General features: G+C 38.3%; 1 protein-coding gene across 1 annotated transcript; it reads right to left on the bottom strand.

Moving 5' to 3' along the window:
* LOC107630775 (dehydration-responsive element-binding protein 1E) lies at positions 765-1,942 on the bottom strand. The gene has a single exon (XM_016334005.2). It carries the CDS (start codon positions 1,759-1,761, stop codon positions 1,000-1,002), a length of 762 nt encoding a protein of 253 aa, XP_016189491.1. The 5' UTR covers positions 1,762-1,942; the 3' UTR covers positions 765-999.

Genomic DNA, 22,531 nt, shown 5'->3' with positions numbered 1-22,531 from the left:
TAAGATTCACGTTGTCTTCTCTTTTCTTTATGTTTCTCTTGAAATTTAATAACAATATCATTTTCATCATCTCCACCAAATACACCTCTTTCCTAATTAAAAAAAAAAACTAATGCATTAGTGAGAGCATATTAAACTATTATATTGTTACAAAAAAATTAAATTATTATTCAGATAACAATAAGATAAAATGAAATAAGTATTTTAATATTCACATTCACCTCAAATATTAATTAATTATTTTATTATTCATGCCATTAATTACCTACAAAAATTTTATTCATGGTGCAAATTCATATCTGTCATACAAACTCATATTCTCTTGCTTCTCTCCGAACGTAATATCTTTTAATACGAAAAAATTTTTAGAAAGAAGAGAGCTGAAAAATTGATAGTTGTGCTCGTTGAAATCGGAGATTAAAAACGTAAGAACAAGTTCTAAATCCTAACTTAATTGATTGAAAATAGTTATTCGATTTGAAAGGAATTAGAATTTTAAAATTGGAGAAGAAGAAGTGTATTTGGTGGGGATAATGAAAATTACATTGTTATCAAGTATCAAATGAAACATAGCGTCAATTGAAAAGAAAAGAGAAAATAACGTAAATCTTAAAATTCTAATAGAAAGATAATTATCAATAATCACTGTATATATCACAAAGGGTAATTTACCATTTATTTTAGAGAAGATACGGTAGAATTTACCTATTTTTAAACTGTTTTAGAATAAATTTTTATTATTTCTTAAATATTTTTAACGAGAATTACAAAAACACAAGCGGTTTTATTTCCTCTTAATGGTGTCCTATGTCCATGTAATAATTATTCAGTTGGTACATAAATTCCCTCTCTCCTAGAATTATGTACGAAATGAATAAAACCAATGATAAGATAGAAAACAAGAAAAGCAGAAGAAAACTAAACTAAGTCAAAGTACAAAACAATAAAAGGTTTGCACACTGAATAATAATCAAAAGCTATACATCAAATCAAATAAAATCAAATGGAAAAGCTCCACAGTGACACCTCAGCATCAACCTCCATATCATTCCACTCCCTATGACTACTGCTGCTACTGCCAAAATCGTATCTGAAAAATGGAGGCGGTGATCGTAACGGCTCCTCCGTCATGCTCCGAACCCAATCATGCATGTAATAATCATCGTTGTTAGTATCAACAATCAAATCCTTCTTTACATCTTCTTCCACCCCGCTCTCACCGCTGCAAACCTCGTACTCAGTAACCGCACTGCCCGTCCTTACTGGACGTCGGTTATTACTATAACCGTCCTCAACTGTAACTGTCTTCACAGCTTCCGCGGCCATTCTCCTTATCTCTTCGGCGCCATCAGTAGGCGCCGGGAGCAAAGGGAGTAGTCGCCAGGCAGAGTCTGCGAAGTTGAGGCAGGCTGACTTCCCGCGAAGCGCGAGTGCGGCGACGTCGTGGGCACGCGCCGCCATCTCAGGTGTGGCGTAGGTCCCGAGCCATATCCGTTTGGACTTGGTATTTGGAACGCGAAGCTCGCAGACCCACCTGTTGTTGTTTCTCCTACGCACTCCTCGGTACACCGGGTGCCTCGTTTCCTTGAAGATTCTTCTCCCCGCACGCTTCTTCGGCCTCGATGACGCCAACGTTATCGCTTCGTCGTAGTCGATGGAGGCGTTTGGCGGCGATGACTTGTTATTGTTGGATGAGCTCGCTTCCGAAGAGGAACACGTAGATATGTACTCGTCAAATGATGACTGTCTGAGTTTGTTCATTTGAGAGATAATTAAGTTTATCTTTATATTAAGCAACTAATTGTAATAAGTGAGAAACCCTATTGAAATGAAATGGTACTGTAAGTTGACTAATCCAATATGAGGAGTTAAAGTTTTTTGGGTGGCTGTATAGTGTTTTTTGCTTTGAAACTGAAATATGGTTGAGACCTGAGATGAGTTTGAGTATGAGTTGGAGTGAGTGAGAGAGTATATATATGAAAAGTTTGAAGCACGTGGCTACGATGTTGACGCGCACACGGGACCGCTGGCGTTTTATTGTTGTTATCTTGTTATGTTGTATTATGTCACGCTTTGAGGGTTTAGACTACTACGTACTGGGCCAGGGAGGAAGTGGCAGGCCACGGTTAACACACTTGCTTGCTTCGGCTAGCGCCTAGCAGTTAGTTACAAATTCAAATAATCAAAGGACAGGTATCAACTTCTTAATTAATTTTTAATACTTTTGGGGCACTTTTGAAAGTGAAAAAGAGAGGACAGCTGAGCTAGGTCCTACGTATTGTGGGTCCTACGTTTATGCTGTCTCAACAGAGGGTTCCTTCGTCGTTTTGACCCGGGAAGTGACTCATTTCATTTGACATTTTGCATCTCTATACATGAGTATCAACTTGCGTATAAATCGTGTTTTTATATTCTTTTTTTTACAACCATGACGTATACTTATACTAGTACTTTTGCTAAGAATAGTAATCATGTTATCTAATCAAAAGTGAATTGTGTTAAGACCACATTTATAATATTTTTAGTTAGTATATAACTGTCGTGTTATATTTGATCATGGACCTTTGTATATATTCATCTAGGACATCATTCCTGATCCATATTGATTTACTCTCATTCATGTATCTTGTTTATTTAAAGTAATTAAGATGTTTATTAAAGATATTTAATTTGTTAATAAGATTCAGAATAATATATTTTTTCATCTTAGTTCAGGTTTTTCTTTCATTCTCTCCCCCTCCATCTCTTTTGTAGGGGGAAAAATGGATCGATCTGCTATACTCTATTATTCCAGATTAAACATATTTATCCATGATCATGATTTGAATATCTTTATAACCTATTTGGATGACATGTTTTCTAAGGGATCGGAGCTCATACGCTCAAGCACGCAGGTAAGTTTATCTCTTTCTTTTTCCCTTTCTTTTTGTTAATATTCTCCTTTTCTTCTTCTTCAATTCTTTTCTTCATTCATTTTTTACTTCTTCCTCTATAACTCTTACGTTTTTTTTTTCTTTCTCGTTTCATCATTTTCATCATACTTAATGTTTGAAATTTTTATTTCTTATTTTTCTTCCTAATAAACAACATTTTGAACATGTTATTGTTTTTTCAAAATTCATATTTACTATATATATACACACACAGACATGTACGTCAATTTATTCGTTTGTGGTTCTTATAAACACTAAAGAAAAATATCTTTATTCTATTCCGAATTCATATTTATTTATGTATTTCATATTTACTGATTTTGGCAAACACAAAATTAAAAAACCATTATTTTCCAAAATTCATATTTGCTTGTATATGTATATATATTATGTTTACTAATTTGTAAATATATGAAGGAAGAAAATATGTTTGTTCAAAATCCAGTTATTTGTTATATATATCATGTTTATTGATTTATATATACATAAAGGGAGAAAAACATGTTTATTTTTGTTCAAAATGCATTTACATGTATATATAGATGTCATTGCAAAAGATGTTTATTTTTGTTTAAAATTCGTGTTTATTTATTTATTTATTTATTTATTTATTAGGGCGGGGTGTTTAAAATTCATTCTAGTACGAAACCCGACCTAAACACGAAGTATATTTGTTTAGGTTTAGCTTTGTTATTTTTATCCAGTTTTATTTTCAGCTCAGGTTCGGGTCATGTTTAGAGTAAAGACCCGATTTTTGGGTCTTTTATCGGAGCAGTCTCCGACCCGATTACCCGGGTCTGGACATTCTTCGCGATCTGAACTGGCCTGGTAATACTTAACCAACATTCAAAATCAAATATCCCTCTTATTTTAAACTAACAAGATAAGATAAAATAACGACCGCAAACTATATAAAGGAGCCAAGGGCTCACCCAGCTACACACATTCCTAACCCACACATATACCTTTTAGATCCATTCTGATTTGAGCGTCAGAGTGTATTTGCAGGTACCACCCTCTCCGCTCCAAGAAGATCCGATCTCGTCACCACCTAAGGCCCGCTAGTCCTTAATCCATCTCACAATCCGTACCGACAACTCTCTGTACATTGGCGCCGTTTGTGGAGAACTTACCAAAGCCTCGGCGACATGATGGAAGAATTTGAGGAGTGGTCCTCAGGCCATCACCACAAATTAGACCCACCCAATAGAATGTCGGAACCACGAAACGATATCCCTCCACCAACCCATAAAAAGGTAACCAGCACCGTACACCACCAGCTAACCCCTGAAAGGCGAGAACCAAAAGAAGACGATTGCCACCTTGATAAGACCCGAGCACCTGATGGCATAGAAGAGAAAGCAATCCAGATAATTCAAGAGCTCTACCAGAGAGTACAAACCCTTAAGGGCCGGGTCGCGACCAAAGAGCGATACCAACCGGAACACACAAGTCAAGCGACCTCCAAGAGCCTATCACGACGAGAAACCAGGAAGGAAAGATCACCCGATCAGTGTCATGGAAAACGCCAAAATCATAGTATCTCCCGGGAATCAGAGCTCCATCACGACGACGAAGATAGAAGACACCATCGAGATTCTAAATGAACAAGGAGTGAGCATGTGATAATAGGAGTCACCCCATTCACGGAGAGGATTGGTGCGCGAAAATGAAACTCGCACAACTGAACCGGCAAGTGCACTGGGTCGTCCAAGTAATACCTCAGCTGAGGGAGGGTCGATCCCACGAGGATTGTCGGATTGAGCAAGCTATGGTTATCCTGCATATCTTAGTCAGGCGAATAGAAAGTTGATTGTTGTTTTTGTAGGCGCATAAACAAAACAATAAAGAAAGCAATTAAGAATTGACATAGACACAATAGTGAGAAATCAGTTAAGGCCTTGGAGATGCTTATTCTTCCGGAGTAATACTTCTTACTGACTACTTTAACAATAAGTGATTCATTCAATGGCAAGGCTATGAGTGATTAAGCCAGGGGTATTGGTCATTAATCTCCTCTGATCCAAACCAAAGACCAGCAGTGGTCATTCAATCGGGACGAGGGTGAAGCTCACGCAGTTCAATCTCTGGTAATCTTACTCAAAACGCCAAAGACAAGGTCAGATCTTCCGGATCGGAGAATGATGCTCATTATTCTAGCCTTAACGCCACAGAGACCTCAATTACCCATGACTAACAGGAATTTATGTCACGTATCCCAATTAGCCCAGGTAACTTGTTGGAACCTATAATGTATTCTCAAGCAGTAGCTCAATACTATCTGGCTAAGGCTTCGCAAGAGCTCATGTAGAATAAGGGGACATACTCTCGTTCCACCCGAGATACATAAAGATAAAGAACGACAATACATCATAGAATAGATTCAAACATGTATTAAAGTAGAAAAGTAATAATATTAATCCATGGGAATGAGCAGAGCTCCAATCCTTAACCTAGGATGTTCAGCCGCTCATACTGTACAGAAAATAGTGTATCATAAGTTGGAAGAAGATGAAGATCCCTAACAAGAGTGATCTTTCTTCTAATTATACTAATAACTAGACCTAAAAAGATATTAATAATAATTAGAAATTACAAAAATGATATAGACTAAGCTAAAGGTGCGAAAATCCACTTCTAAGCCCACTTGGTGAGTGTTTGGGTTGAGCTTGGCGTCCAACTTGAGTAAGTGGGCGTTGAACACCCACTAGGGGGTAAATGCGCTGCCTTGTGCTCCCTTGGTGGCGTTGAACGCCAGTTTTGGGCATTCAACGCTGGCCTTGATCCTTCTTGAGCGTTGAATGCCGGAAAAGGGGTAAGTTGGGCGTTCAACGCCCGTTTTGGGCATTCTATTCCAAAGAAAAGTATAGACCATTATATATTGATGGAAAGCCCTGAAAGTTATCTTTTCAACACCATAAAGAGCGCATCAATTGGACCGCTGTAGTTCCAGAAATGCTCGTTTTGATATTTGGAGGTTAGGATTTGACAACATTTGCTATCATTTCTTTGCTTCTGAATCAGACTTTGCCAAAACTTGCCAATTTCACCCAAAAATCACCTAAAATCATAGGAAAAATATAAAAACTCAAAGTAGTATCCAAAATATGAATTTTGCACTATAACCTACTAAAACATAATAAAACTTAACAAAATACAACTAAAAACACTAAGAAAACAGTGCCAAAAAGGGTATAAAATATTCGCTCATCAAGGATCCTAAAGGATAAGCTACCTAAGGGTTTTAACAAACCAACCGATATTAAATATAATGGCACCAAAGATCTCCAAGAACACCTAACAGCCTTCGAAGCCAAGATGAAGATGGAAGGAGCTACCGACACGGTTTAGTGTATGACTTTCTCGGTGACCTTGGCTGGACCAGCGATCAAGTGGTTTAACACTTTTCCAAATGGTTTGATCGCCAGCTTTGAGGACATCTCCAGCAAGTTCATGACACAGTTCACCACTAGGATTGCAAAAGCAAAACACCCAATTAGCCTGCTCGGAACCATGCAGTGGCAAGACGAACCCACGAGGAAGTACCTCGATAGGTTCAACGACGAGTGCCTAATGGTAGAGGGGCTCACAGATTCCATGGCTAGCCTCTGTCTAACCAAGGTCTCATGAATGAAGACTTCCATATGCACCTCATGACCAAACCGGTCTGGACCATGTATGAAATCTAGAGCATCGCCAGGGAATACATAAATGACGAAGATGTAAGCCATATCGTGGCAGCCAATAAACGCAGAACGACAACATAGAACCCCGCGATAACCCCTCGCCCAAAGACACCTTAAAAGAGTACTTCAAATCCATTACTCCTAACTTGCCACCCAGGGTGGGAAAGGTCACGAACTACACCCCCTGCCAGCCCCAATCAAGGAGATCTATCACCAAATAGCAGAGCGTGGAATTCTCCCGAAAGCACAACAATTGAAGGAACGAACAGGAGGTAACAAGAGCTTATACTGTGAGTATCATAAATGATACAGACATAAGACTCAAGACCATTTTGATCTAAAGGACGCTCTCGAACAAGTCATTTGAGATGGAAAACTCCCCGAGTTTGCCAAAATTATTCGAGAACCTAGGAAAACTGAAAGGGAAAGATCGCTAGAGCAGGAAGGATGCAATCCCAGAATGGTATGACAAGCGCACCAGGAAAGCCCGGAGACCGACCCAACCATAATAGTAAACGTGATCACAGGAAAAGACAAGCCAAAAAAATCCAAGTCAGCATTAAAAAAAGATCTCAGGGTGCTAGCCGTGAAAAACAACACACCAACCTGTTCCCTCCCGATAGCAATCACGTTCTCCCCAATGACTGCCAACACGGCACCTCGGCGGGAGATGCCTGATAAACCACTATTTTATGGTTTATCTTGTGCTAATTTGAGTGGTTTTTATCAACTCTTCACTCACTTATTCATACTATTTGCATAGTTTTACAATTCCTTCCTAGTTTTATGCAATGATTGAAAACCTGCCTCCTAAGCCTTTAATTTGTGTATTTTAATTTCTCCTTTATACCAGTCGATGCCGTGATCTGTGTATTAAGTATTTTAGGCTTTATAGGGCAGGAAAGGCTTAGAGAATGGAGAGGAAGCTTGCAAAAAATGGAAGGAGCACAAGAAATAAAGGAGACAACTAGCGAGAAGTGACGCGCACGCATGGCTCACACGTGCACGCGAAACGGAGAAAATCACAGCGACGCGTGCGCGTGCCTGACGCGTACGCGTGGAAAGGAAATTCGGCCAGCGACGCGCACGCGTGACCGATGCGTACGCGTGACATGCGCGATCTGCAGAAAATTCAGAAAATGTTGGGGGTGATTTCGGGCTGTGTTTTGACCCAGTTTTCGGCCCAGAAACACAGATTAGAGCCAGGAAACATGCAGAGACTCAGTGGACATTCAAACATTCTCATTACGCATAGTTTTAGTTTAGTTTTGGAATCTTAGAGAGAATACTACTCCTTCCTCTAGGTTTCCTTTCATTAATAGTTTAGAGTTTCATGCTTTTGCTTTTGGATACTGAGAAGACTCATTACCTCCTTGGAAGTTTTATTGTTCTAGTTTGTTTTCTTACTCTTCTACCCTTTATTGCCATTAACTCTATTTGGATAAGTATGTTGCATTTTGGGATTTATTAATATAAGAACCTATTTTATTTTTAATTACTTTTTAATTATTGTTTATCATGTCTTCCTTATATTTCCTTTTTAATTTTGTGAAGTTTACAATCATGATAATGGAGTAGTTTCCCAACTTGATTGGGAGTTGATTAAAAGGAGAACCTTGAGTTAGAATACTCAAGTGTTAATCCTCGCGCATAGTTGATGACTGACAACTCTAATCTCTAACTCTAATCCTTCCTAAGGAGAGGATTAGGACCTGAGGATATAGCTTGTTAGTTAGTTACTTGACTTTCCCTTATTCATTAAGGGATGACCAGGTAGACCAACAACGTTTTAGGATTGTACTTGAGGAAATCCAACAAGGACAGAAATTCCAATTAATCATCTCCCGGTCAAGGATTTTAATTGAATTAAATAAATTCTCTGGTTAATTTCCATTGCTTAATTTTATAATAATTTATTTTCCTACTTCTCAAACTCAAAATTTATGGGAAAACCTCTAACCAATAAGCTTCACTCTTTTGTCAACTCGTTGAGAGACGACCTGGGATTCATACTCCCAGTATTTTTAATTCTAATTTTGTGACAACCCTTTTTAATTGATAAGCGGATTTTAGCTGGTTAAGAACTGTACTTGCAACGTATTTCTTTTATTAATTTTTTAACTGGTCAATTTCTGCCTGCATCAATTTTTGGCACCGTTGCCGGGGAGTTGCAATAGTGTGCTAATTTATTGGTTGGAATTTATTTATTTAAATTTTATTTTATTTTGTTTTATTACCATGAGCTGTATGTTCCTTTCATTGAATGATGCGTTCACTGCCTGATCCGAGCTTAGCCGCTTTTGATCCTGAAATTGAAAGAACTCTTTCACGTATTAGGCGAGCTCGGCGTCGGTTAGCCTCTGAAGGTGGTGAAGTGGTTATTGCCAATTCACCAGTCTTATCTGAGAGCGAATCTGAACCGCCATTTGAGGAGGAAACAAGCTCCTCTACTACTGATTCAGTTGATTCACGTGCAGGTAACATGGCAGCACCCAGGAGAATTACCCTCCAGGAGGCAGGAGCCCCAGATTTTACCCTGCAAGCGTATCAAGCGCATCACCCAGATCTAGCTGCAGATTTTGAACTGAAGACGTCACTAATCAACTTGATACCCAAGTTTCATGGCTTACCTGCTCAGGAGCCCATAAAGCACCTCAGGAATTTTCAGACAGCCTGTTCTACTGTTAGGCGTTATGGTGCAGATGAGACTACTATTTTGCTAATCGCCTTCCCGTTTTCTCTTGAGGGAAAGGCGAGGGAGTGGTACTACACTCAACCGGAGGCAGTAGTTACCAATTGGGACACGCTTAGGAGGGAGTTCCTGGACAAATACTTTCTAGCTGAAGTTACAGACAGACTGCGGAAGGAGATCTCCTGCATTATCCAAGGAGAATTAGAGACCCTCTACGAATACTGGGAACGTTTTAGGAACCTCTTAGACTCATGTCCCCACCACAAGATTGATGAGATGGTGTTGATCAGTTACTTTACACAAGGTATGAAGCCTCAAGATAAAACTACATTAGATGTTGCAAGTAATGGCTCTCTGAAGAAGTACAAGACGGCGACAGAAGTGTTGTAGCTGATCGCTGATCTAGCTGAATCTACCCGGAACACTAGACATAGGACCAACCATCCTAGGACTGTTGCGAAGGTGTCCTCTAGTGGTGAGACTGCTGCTTTTACTAAAGCTCTGGGGGAGGTGACCAATCTACTGAAGCAGATAAATCTGAATCAACAACAATCTTAACCACCCTCACCCCAACATAGTCAACAACTGGTTCCTCAGAGAGTATGTGGGATATGTGTTGATTATAGTCATTATACTGATGAGTGTCCACAGCTCAAACAAGAGGACAACACCTTGGCAGCTACTCACAATTTCTATGACCGCCCAAATCAAGGCTCCTATCAACAAGGCGGCAACTACAACCAAGGTGGGAACTATAAGCAAAGTTGGCAAGATAACTCCAACCATGGCTGGAGAGATAATTCCAACTATGGCTGGAGGGACAAATATAACAGAGGAGGCAGAGACAACCAGAGAAATCAGAGGTGGAATAATAACAATAACAGACAGCAGAACCAGAACCAGCCTTACAGAGCACCTCACCTAAGGCAATCCCAAGCACCTTAGAATAACCAACAGCAGGCCCCTCAAATCACTTACCACTCCTCTTCTAATGACGAGTTGCTTCAGTCCCTTGCACAAGGACAAAAGACCATGGAAAGTACACTTAACGGTCTAACTTCAGCTATACAAGCTCTCGTCTCCCAGATGGGATCATCGAATACTTCTAACACTCAACCGGCAAGCTCCAGTGGAATTCCCTCTCAATCCTTACCCAATCCCAAGGGTGGCATCAATACCATCACTTTGAGGTCCGGAACCACACTGCAAGAGAGGAATCTGGAGGAGCCAAGCCCATAGGAACACGCCCCAGATGCAGACATGGTTGAAGTGAAGGATGTTGAAGAGGAAGATGAAGTGAAAGACATGGTTGAAGAAGAAGCAGCTCAACTGAGGAGTGGAGAACCCAAGCAAGCTGAAACTATAAGAGATGCCATTCCTATCCCATTTCTACACCTTGCAAGGAAGTCCAGGAAACAGATGGAACTTGATCCTAAAATGGTAGAAATCTTAAAAAATGTTGAGGTAATTATTCCCTTTTTTGATGTTATTCAGCAAGTACCTAAATATGCAAAATTTCTAAAGGATCTGTGCATACATAAGGATCAAGCTATTCACAATATTCACATATATACAATAACCAATAACACAACACCATTACAACTCCCCCGGCAACGGCGCCATTTTGATGATTGGACTTTTTCACGGTTTAGAATTCAAAAATGAAATCTGAGGTCTCGTTGCAAGTATAGTTTCTAAACCAAACAATAATTCTTTCATACAAAAATTTGTTTGTCACAAGTACAAACCCCTAAAATCTATAAATTGAAGTATTTAAACCTCGGGTCGTTCTCCCTAGGAATTGCAATAAAGTGTCTTGTTATTGGTTATGAGTTATATTTGGGGTTTTTGATAAGAGGCATGAAAAGTAAATGGAAATGAAAATAAACTAACAACTAAAGAGGTCTTGGCAAGGGTTGGTGGTCAAGGATCTCTATCCTAATCACTAACCACAACATGAGAATTGGCAAGGACCAACCCCACTAAGTTAACCCCTAACTAATAGTAGAGGAAAGTCAAGTGAGCTATGTCAATCCAAGTCCATAAGTCCTAGTTCTCCACCAAATCAATTAGTGAGATCTAGAGTTAATGGCTCCCAATCGTCAATCACTTGGACATTAGTAACTCAAGAGTTCCTAAGTTACTTTTCCAAGGCAAGAGCATAAAATTCTACTCTAAAATCCAACTAAGCATTTTGTCAAATACTTGGAAGGCATGAAAGAAAAGCATAGTAAATTGCAAGAATTAAAGGAATCTACAACTACAAAAGTAGAGATTAACAATAGAAAGGCAAAACAATAGAAAAGTAAACTCATAACTAAAAGAAGCATTTTAACAAACACATAGAAGGCAATAAAAGTAAACAACATGAATTGCAAGAATTAAAGAGAGATCTAACTAGAATAGCAAGAGATCAACAATAGAAAAGAAAAACAATTATGAAACAACAAAGAACTTACCAATTGCATTGAAGAAGAAATGTAGATCTACAAAAGAAAGTTCATAAACTACAACTAATAATACAAGGGAATTACAAGAGAAGAAGAATTCTACAACTACAAGAGAACAATTAAGGAAAGGAAAGGAAAATTAGAAGAGAGAAGAAGAAGTAGATCTAGATCTAAAACCTAATTCTAATTCTAATTCTAGAGAGAAGTGAGAGCTTCTCTCTCTAGAAACTAACTAAAGCATGACAAAACTAAAAAAAAAACTAAACTAATGACTAGATGTCTCATCTCTCTTCAATCCTTGGGTTAAATAACATAAAAAATGAGTTGGATTGGGCCTACAAGGCTTTAGAATTCGCTGGCCACTAATTTGCTTTTAATGAATCACGTGTAAATTGGCGCGTATGCGTACATACCACGTGCGCGCCCCCTAAACGTGATGCAACTATGACAAATCTTATATCATTTCAAAGCCTCGAATGTTAGCTTTGCAACGCAACTAGAACCGCATTATTTGTACTAGGACATGTTATCTCTAATACTGGTATATCTGTAGATCCAGCAAAGGTAAATGTCATTTCTAGTGTACCTTGCCCCTCCTCCGTGAGAAAAGTTCGTTCGTTCCTTGGCCATGCAGGTTTCTACCGGAGATTCATCAAGGACTTCAGTAAGGTAGCACTGCCCTTATCGAGACTTCTGCAGAAGGATGTAGAATTCGAGCTGAGTGAGGACCGCATAAAGGCGTTCGATAAGCTAAAGATCACCTTGATTCAAGCTCCAATTGTGAGAGGACCAGACTGGAGCCAGCCCTTTGAGATTATGTGTGATGCCTCCAACCATGCTGTAGGAGCGACGCTGGCCCAGCACGCAGGTAAGGATCTTTTCGTAATTACTTATGCTTCCAAGATATTAGACGCTGCTCAGTCTAATTACACTACCACTAAAAAAGAGCTTCTTGCTATTGTTTTTGCTCTGGATAAATTCCGAGCTTATTTACTTGGTACTAAGGTGGTAGTGTACTCAGACCATGCGACTCTAAAGTACTTATTAGCCAAAAAAGAGTCCAAACCAAGGCTAATACGATGGATATTACTGCTACAAGAATTTGATTTAGAAATTAAGGATAGGAGTGGTTCTCAGAATTTAGCGGCGGATCACTTGAGTCGCATTGAGCACATTAAAGATGACTTCACTCCTATCAACGGTGCTTTTCCTTTTGACAGCTTGCATGCAATATCTGAAGTAGTTCCTTGGTATGCACCTGTAGCTAATTATCTAGTCAGCCATACTTTTCCTCCCAATTTTACTAAGCACGAGAGGGACAAGCAGAAAAGCGAGTCCAAATATTATATATGGGATGATCCCTATTTGTGGAGGTATGGTGCTGACCATATAATTATGAGACGTGTGCCTCAATCAGAATTCCAGTCTATTTTAGAGGCTTACCACTCATCTGAGAGTGGTGGAAATTTTGGTCCTCAAAGGACAGCTAGAAAAATCTTAGACTGTGGATTCTGGTGGCACACTCTTTTTAAAGATGCTACTGCTTTTTTTAAATCTTGTTCCCCATGCCAAAGGTTTGGTAACATATCCAAGAAGGATGAGATACCTCAATGATGATTGGACTTTTTGACGGTTTAGAATTCACAAATAAAATCTGAGGTCTCGTTTCAAGTATAGTTTCTAAACCAAACAATAATCTTTTCATACAAAAATTTGTTTGTCACAAGTACAAACCCCTAAAATCTATAGACCGAAGTATTTAAACCTCGGGTCGTTCTCCCTAGGAATTGAAATAAAGTGTCTTGTTATTGGTTATGAGTTATATTTGGGGTTTTTGATAAGAGGCATGAAAAGTAAATAGAAATGAAAATAACCTAACAACTAAAGAGGTCTTGGCAAGGGTTGGTGGTCAAGGATCTCTATCCTAATCACTAACCACAACATGAGAATTTTCAAGGACCAACCCCACTAAATTAACCCCTAACTAATAGTAGAGGAAAGTCAAGTGAGCTATGTCAATCCAAGTCCATAAGTCCTAGTTCTCCACCAATTCAATTAGTGAGATCTAGAGTTAATGGCTCCCAATTGTCAATCACTTGGACATTAGTAACTCAAGAGTTCCTAAGTTACCTTCCCAAGCCAAGAGCATAAAATTATACTCTAAAATCCAACCAAGCATTTTGTCAAACACTTGGAAGGCATAAAAGAAAAGCATAGTAAATTGCAAGAATTAAAGGAATCTACAACTACAAAAGTAGAGATTAACAATAGAAAGGCAAAACAATAGAAAAGTAAACTCATAATAAAAGAAGAATTTTAACAAACACATAGAAGGCAATAAAAGTAAACAACATGAATTGCAAGAATTAAAGAGAGATCTAACTAGAATAGCAAGAGATCAACAATAGAAAAGGAAAACAATTATGAAACAACAAAGAACTTACCAATTGCATTGAAGAAGAAATGTAGATCTACAAAAGAAAATTCATAAACTACAACTAACAATACAAGGGAATTACAAGAGAAGAAGAATTCTACAACTACAAGAGAACAATTAAGGAAAGGAAAGGAAAATTAGAAGAGAGAAGAAGAAGTAGATCTAGATCTAAAACCTAATTCTAATTCTATTTCTAGAGAGAAGTGAGAGCTTCTCTCTCTAGAAACTAACTAAAGCATGATAAAACTAAAATAAAACTAAACTAATGACTAGATGTCTCATCCCTCTTCAGTCCTTGGGTTAAATAACATCAGAAATGAGTTGGATTGGGCCCACAAGGCTTTAGAATTTGCTGGCCACTAATTTGCTTTCAATGAATCACGTGCAAATCGGCACATACGCGTACATACCACGTGCGCGCCCTCTAAACGTGATGCAACTATGACAAATCTTATATCATTTTAAAGCCTCGGATATTAGCTTTGCAACGCAACTAGAACCGCATTATTTGGACCTCTGTATCTCAAGTTATGGTTGATTAAGTGCGTAGAGGTCGGCTTGACAGCTTTTGCGATTCCTTCATTCTTTCATGAGTTCTCCATTTTTTCATGCTTTTCCTTCATTCCCTTGATCCAATCCTTGCCTCCTAAATCTGAAATCACTTAACAAACATATCAAGGCACCTAATGGAATCAAGGTAAATTAAATTTAGCTATTGTAAGACCTAAAAAGCATGTTTTCATTCTTAAGCACAATTAAAGGAGAAGTTATAAAACCATGCTATTTCATTGAATAAATGTGGGAAAAGATGATAAAACCCTCTAAATTTAACACAAGATAAACCCTACAAATGGGGTTTATCAACCTCCCCACACTTAAACCAAGCATGTCCTCATGCTTAAACCAAGAGAAAGCAAAGGATATCAACATTTATTACATGAAATCTAACTAAATGCACCCTACCTATATGCAACTATCTACATGAATGCAATTGCTTGGTCAAAATAAATCAATTCCCAAGAAGCCTATATGCACAAGGGCTAAGGGCTAGCAAGTCTAATCCACAATTGAATTGAGTTATTAAATATTTTTACAAACTTGCAAGAAAAGTGATGATTATAGGTGAAAACATGTAATTGAGCATCAAACCCTCACCGGATGTGTTTGCACTCTATTCGCTCAAGTGTTTAGGGTTGATTCACTCAATTCTCCCCTAATCATGCTTTCCAAGATTTATTTTTCTTCTAATAATCGACATTTATTTCATGCATGCATACAAGTATCATGAGGTCTTTTCATTGGTTGTAATGGGGCTAAGGTCAAGGTAGGATGCATATATGGTTAAGTGAGCTTGAAATTTGAATCTTTGATAAGCTTAGACTTCCCACCTAGCCTATGACACTCTATACAATTCAAAAGCTAACCTAACTACCCATTTTTCTCACTTTTTCACATACTCATGCATTTTCTTTTCATTTCACAACACTTATGCATTGATCCTTATTGAGCTTTGCTTTAGGGCATTTTGTCCCCTTTTTATTTCTTTCTTTTTTTTTCTTTGTTTCTTTCTTTTTCTATTTTTTCTTTTCTTTTTTTTATTTTTTTCTTTCTTTCTTTCATATACAAGAATGTCAATGCATAAGGTCTATACATTTAATCAATACATGAGCATGTACCCAATTTCCAATATTTACAACAAAAATGCAAAACTACCCTTTTATTCAACCAATGTCCCAAGTTTTCCCACACTTGAATGTTACACACACACTAGCATAAGCTAATCAAAGATCCAAATAAAGGACGTTTATTTTTTTTGCTTTAGGGCTTGTAATGTGCTAAATTAAAGAACAAAGTGGGTTAATCGTAGGCTCAAATTGGCTAACAATGGAAGATAAAAGGTAAGGCTATTTGGGTAAGTGAGCTACATGAAATGATGGCCTCAATCATATAAATGCATGAATACACAAAATAATAGATATAAAGAATCAAACAAATCAAAGATTGCAATCATAGAAAGAGAATAATGCACACAAGGAAAATAAGTGGTTATAAGATGTAACCACACCATTAGGCTCAAATCTCACTTGCTTGTGTTCTTAGCTCAAAAACATGATCCACAATATATATATAATTCAAGCAAGTTTTATGAAAAGTTTTCACTCAAATCAATTGGTGCCCTATAGATAGAAATCTTGAAAAATTTTCACTATTTTGACTAAGCTTATTGTGTATATATATGCAAAAAATAAGAAAATGCAAGTAAAAATTCTAAAAACCTAAAAATGAAATGCAAAAGTGTTGAGATTAAAAACTTGTCATCCAAAATCGCCGACCGGTCGGATGACCTCCCCACACTTAAAAGTTTGCACTGTCCTCGGTGCATGCAAAGATGAGCAAGGGGGTACGGCGACTTGCCGAGTTGCTACCTTTAGCTGGTAGGTCAACTGGTGCTGCGCATTCTTTCTTCCGCTTCCGTTATTACTTGTGGTGCATCGTTCATGAAAAAAAAATAGAAAATAACATCATAAGATAAGAAAATACAAAAGCAAGGAAGCATACATTGTTGGAATGAGGTAATAATCACTAGAATTGAGTGAGTGAATTAGTGTGACAGTAATGACAAATGAGTGTGTGAATTCTAAATTAGGTGACTTTTAGAACACACACTAGTACAAAAAGTGATGTCACAAAAGAAGCATGCACTTCACTTATCCTAGTGTACTTGAGATGCTTTAAGTAAACTTGTAAGTTAAAACAAGCATTAAAGAAGCATAAGAGCATTCAAGCTATAAGCATATGGATGCATATAATCATGAAATACAATGCATTAAGATAAATGCACAACATCAATCATCAAGGAATTGCCTAATCGAGGAAAGGATTGAAATTACATGTTGGCCAAATCATGCAATTCAAGAAGAGTTACAAGCTCGAAGGGAATTCTCATCACTTGGTATTCTCAAAAGGTAAGCATGAAGAACTCAAAACTAAGTGGCAAAAGATAACCTCAACAATAAACAGCAATATATGGTAAACAAGACTAACAATCCAACACTTATAATGGAAAAGAGAAAAAGAAATGAAAACTAAACTAACTATCTAATCAACTAACTAACTAACTAATTAACTAACTAAAAAATGGTTATTAATGGTATTTGGAAGTGTTGGATGAGTGGTAGGAGAAGGGAAGAAGAAAGGAGAAGGAAAGAAATGGAAAGAGGAGAAGAAAAGAGATGTGTTGAAGGAAGGACATCCGCGCGTACGCGCGCATGGCGGCGCGCACAGATGGTGGTGCAATAGACGCGACGCGTACATGTACATGGCGCGTCCGTGTCGATGGCTTATTTCGAGAGTGGCGCATACGCGCGAGTTGGTTTGTGCGAAAGGCACAATGCTAGCGCAGCATTCACACAACTCTGGGGTTTTTGACTTGGGGGTGAAATTTCTCAATCCACGCGTACGCGTACATGGCGCATACGCGCGGATAGGCAAAAATGCTTGATGCATGCGTACGCGCGCAGTGCGCGCACGCGCGGATGGCGCTCTATTTTTTTTGCACCATTCCAAGCATTCCAAACCTCCAAACAGCTACCAAAACACCATAAAACCTTATTTAACATACTAAACTATCAATTAGACTCAACAAACTCAACAAAACATGAAATTAAGCTAATTCTATTAGTATGTACAAAAGAGAAAAAAATGAAAAGAATTTACCATGGTGGGGTGTCTCCCACCTAGCACTTTTGTTTATTGTCCTTAAGTTGGACTTATGGGGAGCTCCTCTCAAGGTGGCTTGTGCTTGAAGCTATCCTTGAACATCCACCAATGCTTGAGTCTCCAATAAGCTCCATTCTTCAATTTTAATATCTTCAAGCTTTGATGGAGTTCTTCACAAACCATGGGCTCCCAAATTTGATTCTCCTTGTGCGATCCGGGATCCCACACTTTGTTTTGACACCCATCTTCAAATTGATCATCGTGATTTCCATTGGGTGGCATGACTTTAGAATTCTCAAATTAGCCCCCAAAGAACTTCCTAGACCCTTGAAATTGCGTTCTACACCAACCATTACCATTCAACTTTGAACATGCAACTATCATGAGCTTAGAATGATATTTTCAACCACTAACAATCTCCCTTTTGCTCTTAAAGTCACAAATATATCTAAGTTGACCATCCGTCTCTAGCAAACCATATTCAAGGGGAATAATAAAGCTTAAGTATAAGGAATTTACCCACTTGAATGAAAGAATGGATGGTGGTGGCTTGGGGAGAGGTATCTCCAATGTGCTAGCAAGCTTTACTCCCTTGTGTTTTTCCTTGATTGTCTCCACCTCTTCACAAACTTCTTCACTTTCAATCCTTTGTTCATCATTTTCATCCAACTCTTCTCCATCACTCAAATCATAAATGGGAGGAAGGAAAAAATCTACCTTCACATTGCTTTCCATCTCATTGGGAGAAAGTTCTTCAAATTCAAAGGATTCACCACCAAGGGGGTTGGATGCATGGTCTTCATCACCAAGGGAACTCAATTCTTGCTTCATTCCCTCCAAGTCTTTATATGGAATATGCCTTGGAGGTTGTGCACATTTCTCCTCAACATCAAATTCACTCTTCTTGGAGAGGTTCTCTTCAACTCTAGGTTCCCAAGGAGGTTCCGTATCTCCTAAGTCTTCAACCACTTCTTCCTCTTCTTCAATGATCATAGGCTCCTCCAATTGTTTTAACACAAAGTGGCATTCCTCATTCTCCACCGGAGTTTTCAATCTCTCCTTCATGCTATGCTTTTCAATTAATTCTCCACATGTGACCATGGGAGTGCTTTGAGTGCTCAAGTATTGGGAGGCTAAAGTGCTTACCACCTTGGTCAAGGTAGCTACAAATTCTAGTGTCTCCCTTTGTATTTCTCCTTGTCCTTGAAGTATAAGGCTAAGGATTTCATCCATTGAGGATTGGGGTGGGTAAGAGGGTTCATTGTCTTGGAGAAATGGTTCATAATAGGAAGGTGGTTCTTCTTGGTAAGGGTGTAGTGGTGTATATTGAGGTGGTTCTTGGGAGTATGGATATTGGAATGGTGGTTCCATGTATGGCTCATGTGGTTCAAAAGGTGGTTGGTATGGTGGATATGGATCAAGGTCATATGGAGGTGTTTGGTGAAAATAAGCTTGTGAGTGTGGTTGAGGTTCATGTTGAGGATATGACTCATAGGCATATGGTGGTGGTTCTTGAAAGTCACAAGGAGATTCACCATAGCCATTGGATTGGTATGCATCATAGAATGGCTCTTCTTCATAGTGCATTGGTGGAGGTTGTTGCCATTAAAATTGATCATATGCATATGGCTCCTCCCACCTTTGGTTATCCCATCCTTGATACACATTCTCATTATAGTCCTCATTTCCTACAACATAGTTAGAACCAAACTCATAGCCAAAGTGAGAATTCATGATGAAAAGAGAAAATAACAACAAAAGCTAATAAGAAAGAATGAAACAAAGTCCTAAAATTGGCAAAAACTAACAAGCAATCCAAAAATCAAGCTATTCACAATATTCACATATATACAATAACCAATAACACAACACCATTACAACTCCCCCGGCAACGGCGCCATTTTGATGATTGGACTTTTTAACGGTTTAGAATTCAAAAATGAAATCTGAGGTCTCGTTGCAAGTATAGTTTCTAAACCAAACAATAATTCTTTCATACAAAAATTTGTTTGTCACAAGTACAAACCCCTAAAATCTATAAATTGAAGTATTTAAACCTCGGGTCGTTCTCCCTAGGAATTGTAATAAAGTGTCTTGTTATTGGTTATGAGTTATATTTGGGGTTTTTGATAAGAGGCATGAAAAGTAAATGGAAATGAAAATAAACTAACAACCAAAGAGGTCTTGGCAAGGGTTGGTGGTCAAGGATCTCTATCCTAATCACTAACCACAACATGAGAATTGGCAAGGACCAACCCCACTAAGTTAACCCCTAACTAATAGTAGAGGAAAGTCAAGTGAGCTGTGTCAATCCAAGTCCATAAGTCCTAGTTCTCCACCAAATCAATTAGTGAGATCTAGAGTTAATGGCTCCCAATCGTCAATCACTTGGACATTAGTAACTCAAGAGTTCCTAAGTTACCTTTCCAAGGCAAGAGCATAAAATTCTACTTTAAAATCCAACTAAGCATTTTGTCAAATACTTGGAAGGCATGAAAGAAAAGCATAGTAAATTACAAGAATTAAAGGAATCTACAACTACAAAAGTAGAGATTAACAATAGAAAGGCAAAAAAATAGAAAAGTAAACTCATAACTAAAAGAAGCATTTTAACAAACACATAGAAGGCAATAAAAGTAAACAACATGAATTGCAAGAATTAAAGAGAGATCTAACTAGAATAGCAAGAGATCAACAATAGAAAAGAAAAATAATTATGAAACAACAAAGAACTTACCAATTGCATTGAAGAAGAAATGTAGATCTACAAAAGAAAGTTCATAAACTACAACTAACAATACAAGGGAATTACAAGAGAAGAAGAATTCTACAACTACAAGAGAACAATTAAGGAAAGGAAAGGAAAATTAGAAGAGAGAAGAAGAAGTAGATCTAGATCTAAAACCTAATTCTAATTCTAATTCTAATTCTAGAGAGAAGTGAGAGCTTCTCTCTCTAGAAACTAACTAAAGCATGATAAAACTAAAAAAAAAACTAAACTAATGACTAGATGTCTCATCTCTCTTCAATCCTTGGGTTAAATAACATCAAAAATGAGTTGGATTGGGCCTACAAGGCTTTAGAATTCGCTGGCCACTAATTTGCTTTTAATGAATCACGTGTAAATTGGCGCGTAAGCGTACATACCACGTGCGCACCCCCTAAACGTGATGTAACTATAGCAAATCTTATATCATTTCGAAGCCCTGGATGTTAGCTTTCCAACGCAACTGAAACCGCATCATTTGGACCTCTGTAGCTCAAGTTATGGTTGATTAAGTACGAAGAGGTTGGCTTAATAGCTTTTGCGATTCCTTCATTCCTTCATGAGTTCTCCATTTTTTCATGCTTTTCCTTCATTCGCTTGATCCAATCCTTGTCTCCTAAATCTTAAATCACTTAACAAACATATCAAGGAACCTAATGGAATCAAGGTAAATTAAATTTAGCTATTGTAAGACCTAAAAAGCATGTTTTCATTCTTAAGCACAATTAAAGGAGAAGTTATAAAACCATGCTATTTCATTGAATAAATGTGGAAAAAGATGATAAAACTCTCTAAATTCAACACAAGATAAATTCTACAAATGGGGTTTATCACCCAACAAATTATGTTGTTCTGTGAGATTTTTGATGTTTGGGGCATTGACTTCATGGGTCCGTTTCCAAACTCAAGCGGTTTCTCATATATATTATTAGCTGTAGATTATGTTTCTAAATGGGTGGAAGCGATTTCTACCCGTGCTGATGATACTAACACTGTTGTCTCTTTTTTTAGAAACCATATTATCTGTCGCTTTGGATCACCACGAGCAATCGTGAGCGATCAAGGCACCCATTTCTGTAACAGGAGACTGACCGCTCTATTGAAAAAGCATGGCGTTATTCACAAGGTAGCCACAGCCTACCACCCGCAGACTAATGGACAAGCGGAAGTGTCTAACAGAGAGATAAAGTGTATCTTGGAGAATATAGTCAAGCCTCATAGGAAGGACTGGAGCACCAGGCTACAAGATGCGCTTTGGGCATATCGGACTGCATACAAGACACCTATAGGAATGAGTCCTTCTGCTTGGTTTATGAAAAAGCATGTCACCTCCCAGTAGAGATAGAACACAAAGCATTCTGGGTGGTGAGAGAGATCAACATGGGATTTGAGAAAGCAGGAGCAGAAAGGAAAATGCAGCCACAAGAGTTAGAGAATCTACGCCTAGAAGCATATGATAATTCCAGGCGATACAAAGAGAAGATGAAGGCTGTACATGACAAGCACATCAAAAGGAGAGAGTTCAGACCTGGAGAGTTAGTTCTCCTTTACAACTCTAGGCTGAGGCTCATGCCAGGCAAGCTGAGATCCAGATGGGAAGGTCCTTACAGAGTAGAGAAAGTAGAGCCATACGGAGTCTTTCATCTAAGTCATCCTTCAAGCTCCAACTTCATCAAGGTCAATGGACATCACTTAAAGCTATATCATGGTGAGAAGATGAAGAAAAACAAGGAGCTGGAGATCTTCCTCTTGGAAGATCTACCCACAGCAGAAGACTGAGCTAGTGGACCGTCCAACTTAAGGACGTTAAAGAAAAGTGCTAGGTGGGAGACAACCCACCATGGTA

Source organism: Arachis ipaensis, chromosome B01 (assembly GCF_000816755.2).
Source record: "Arachis ipaensis cultivar K30076 chromosome B01, Araip1.1, whole genome shotgun sequence".
Taxonomy (NCBI): domain Eukaryota; kingdom Viridiplantae; phylum Streptophyta; class Magnoliopsida; order Fabales; family Fabaceae; genus Arachis; species Arachis ipaensis.
This window is presented reverse-complemented; position numbering and strand designations above follow the sequence as displayed.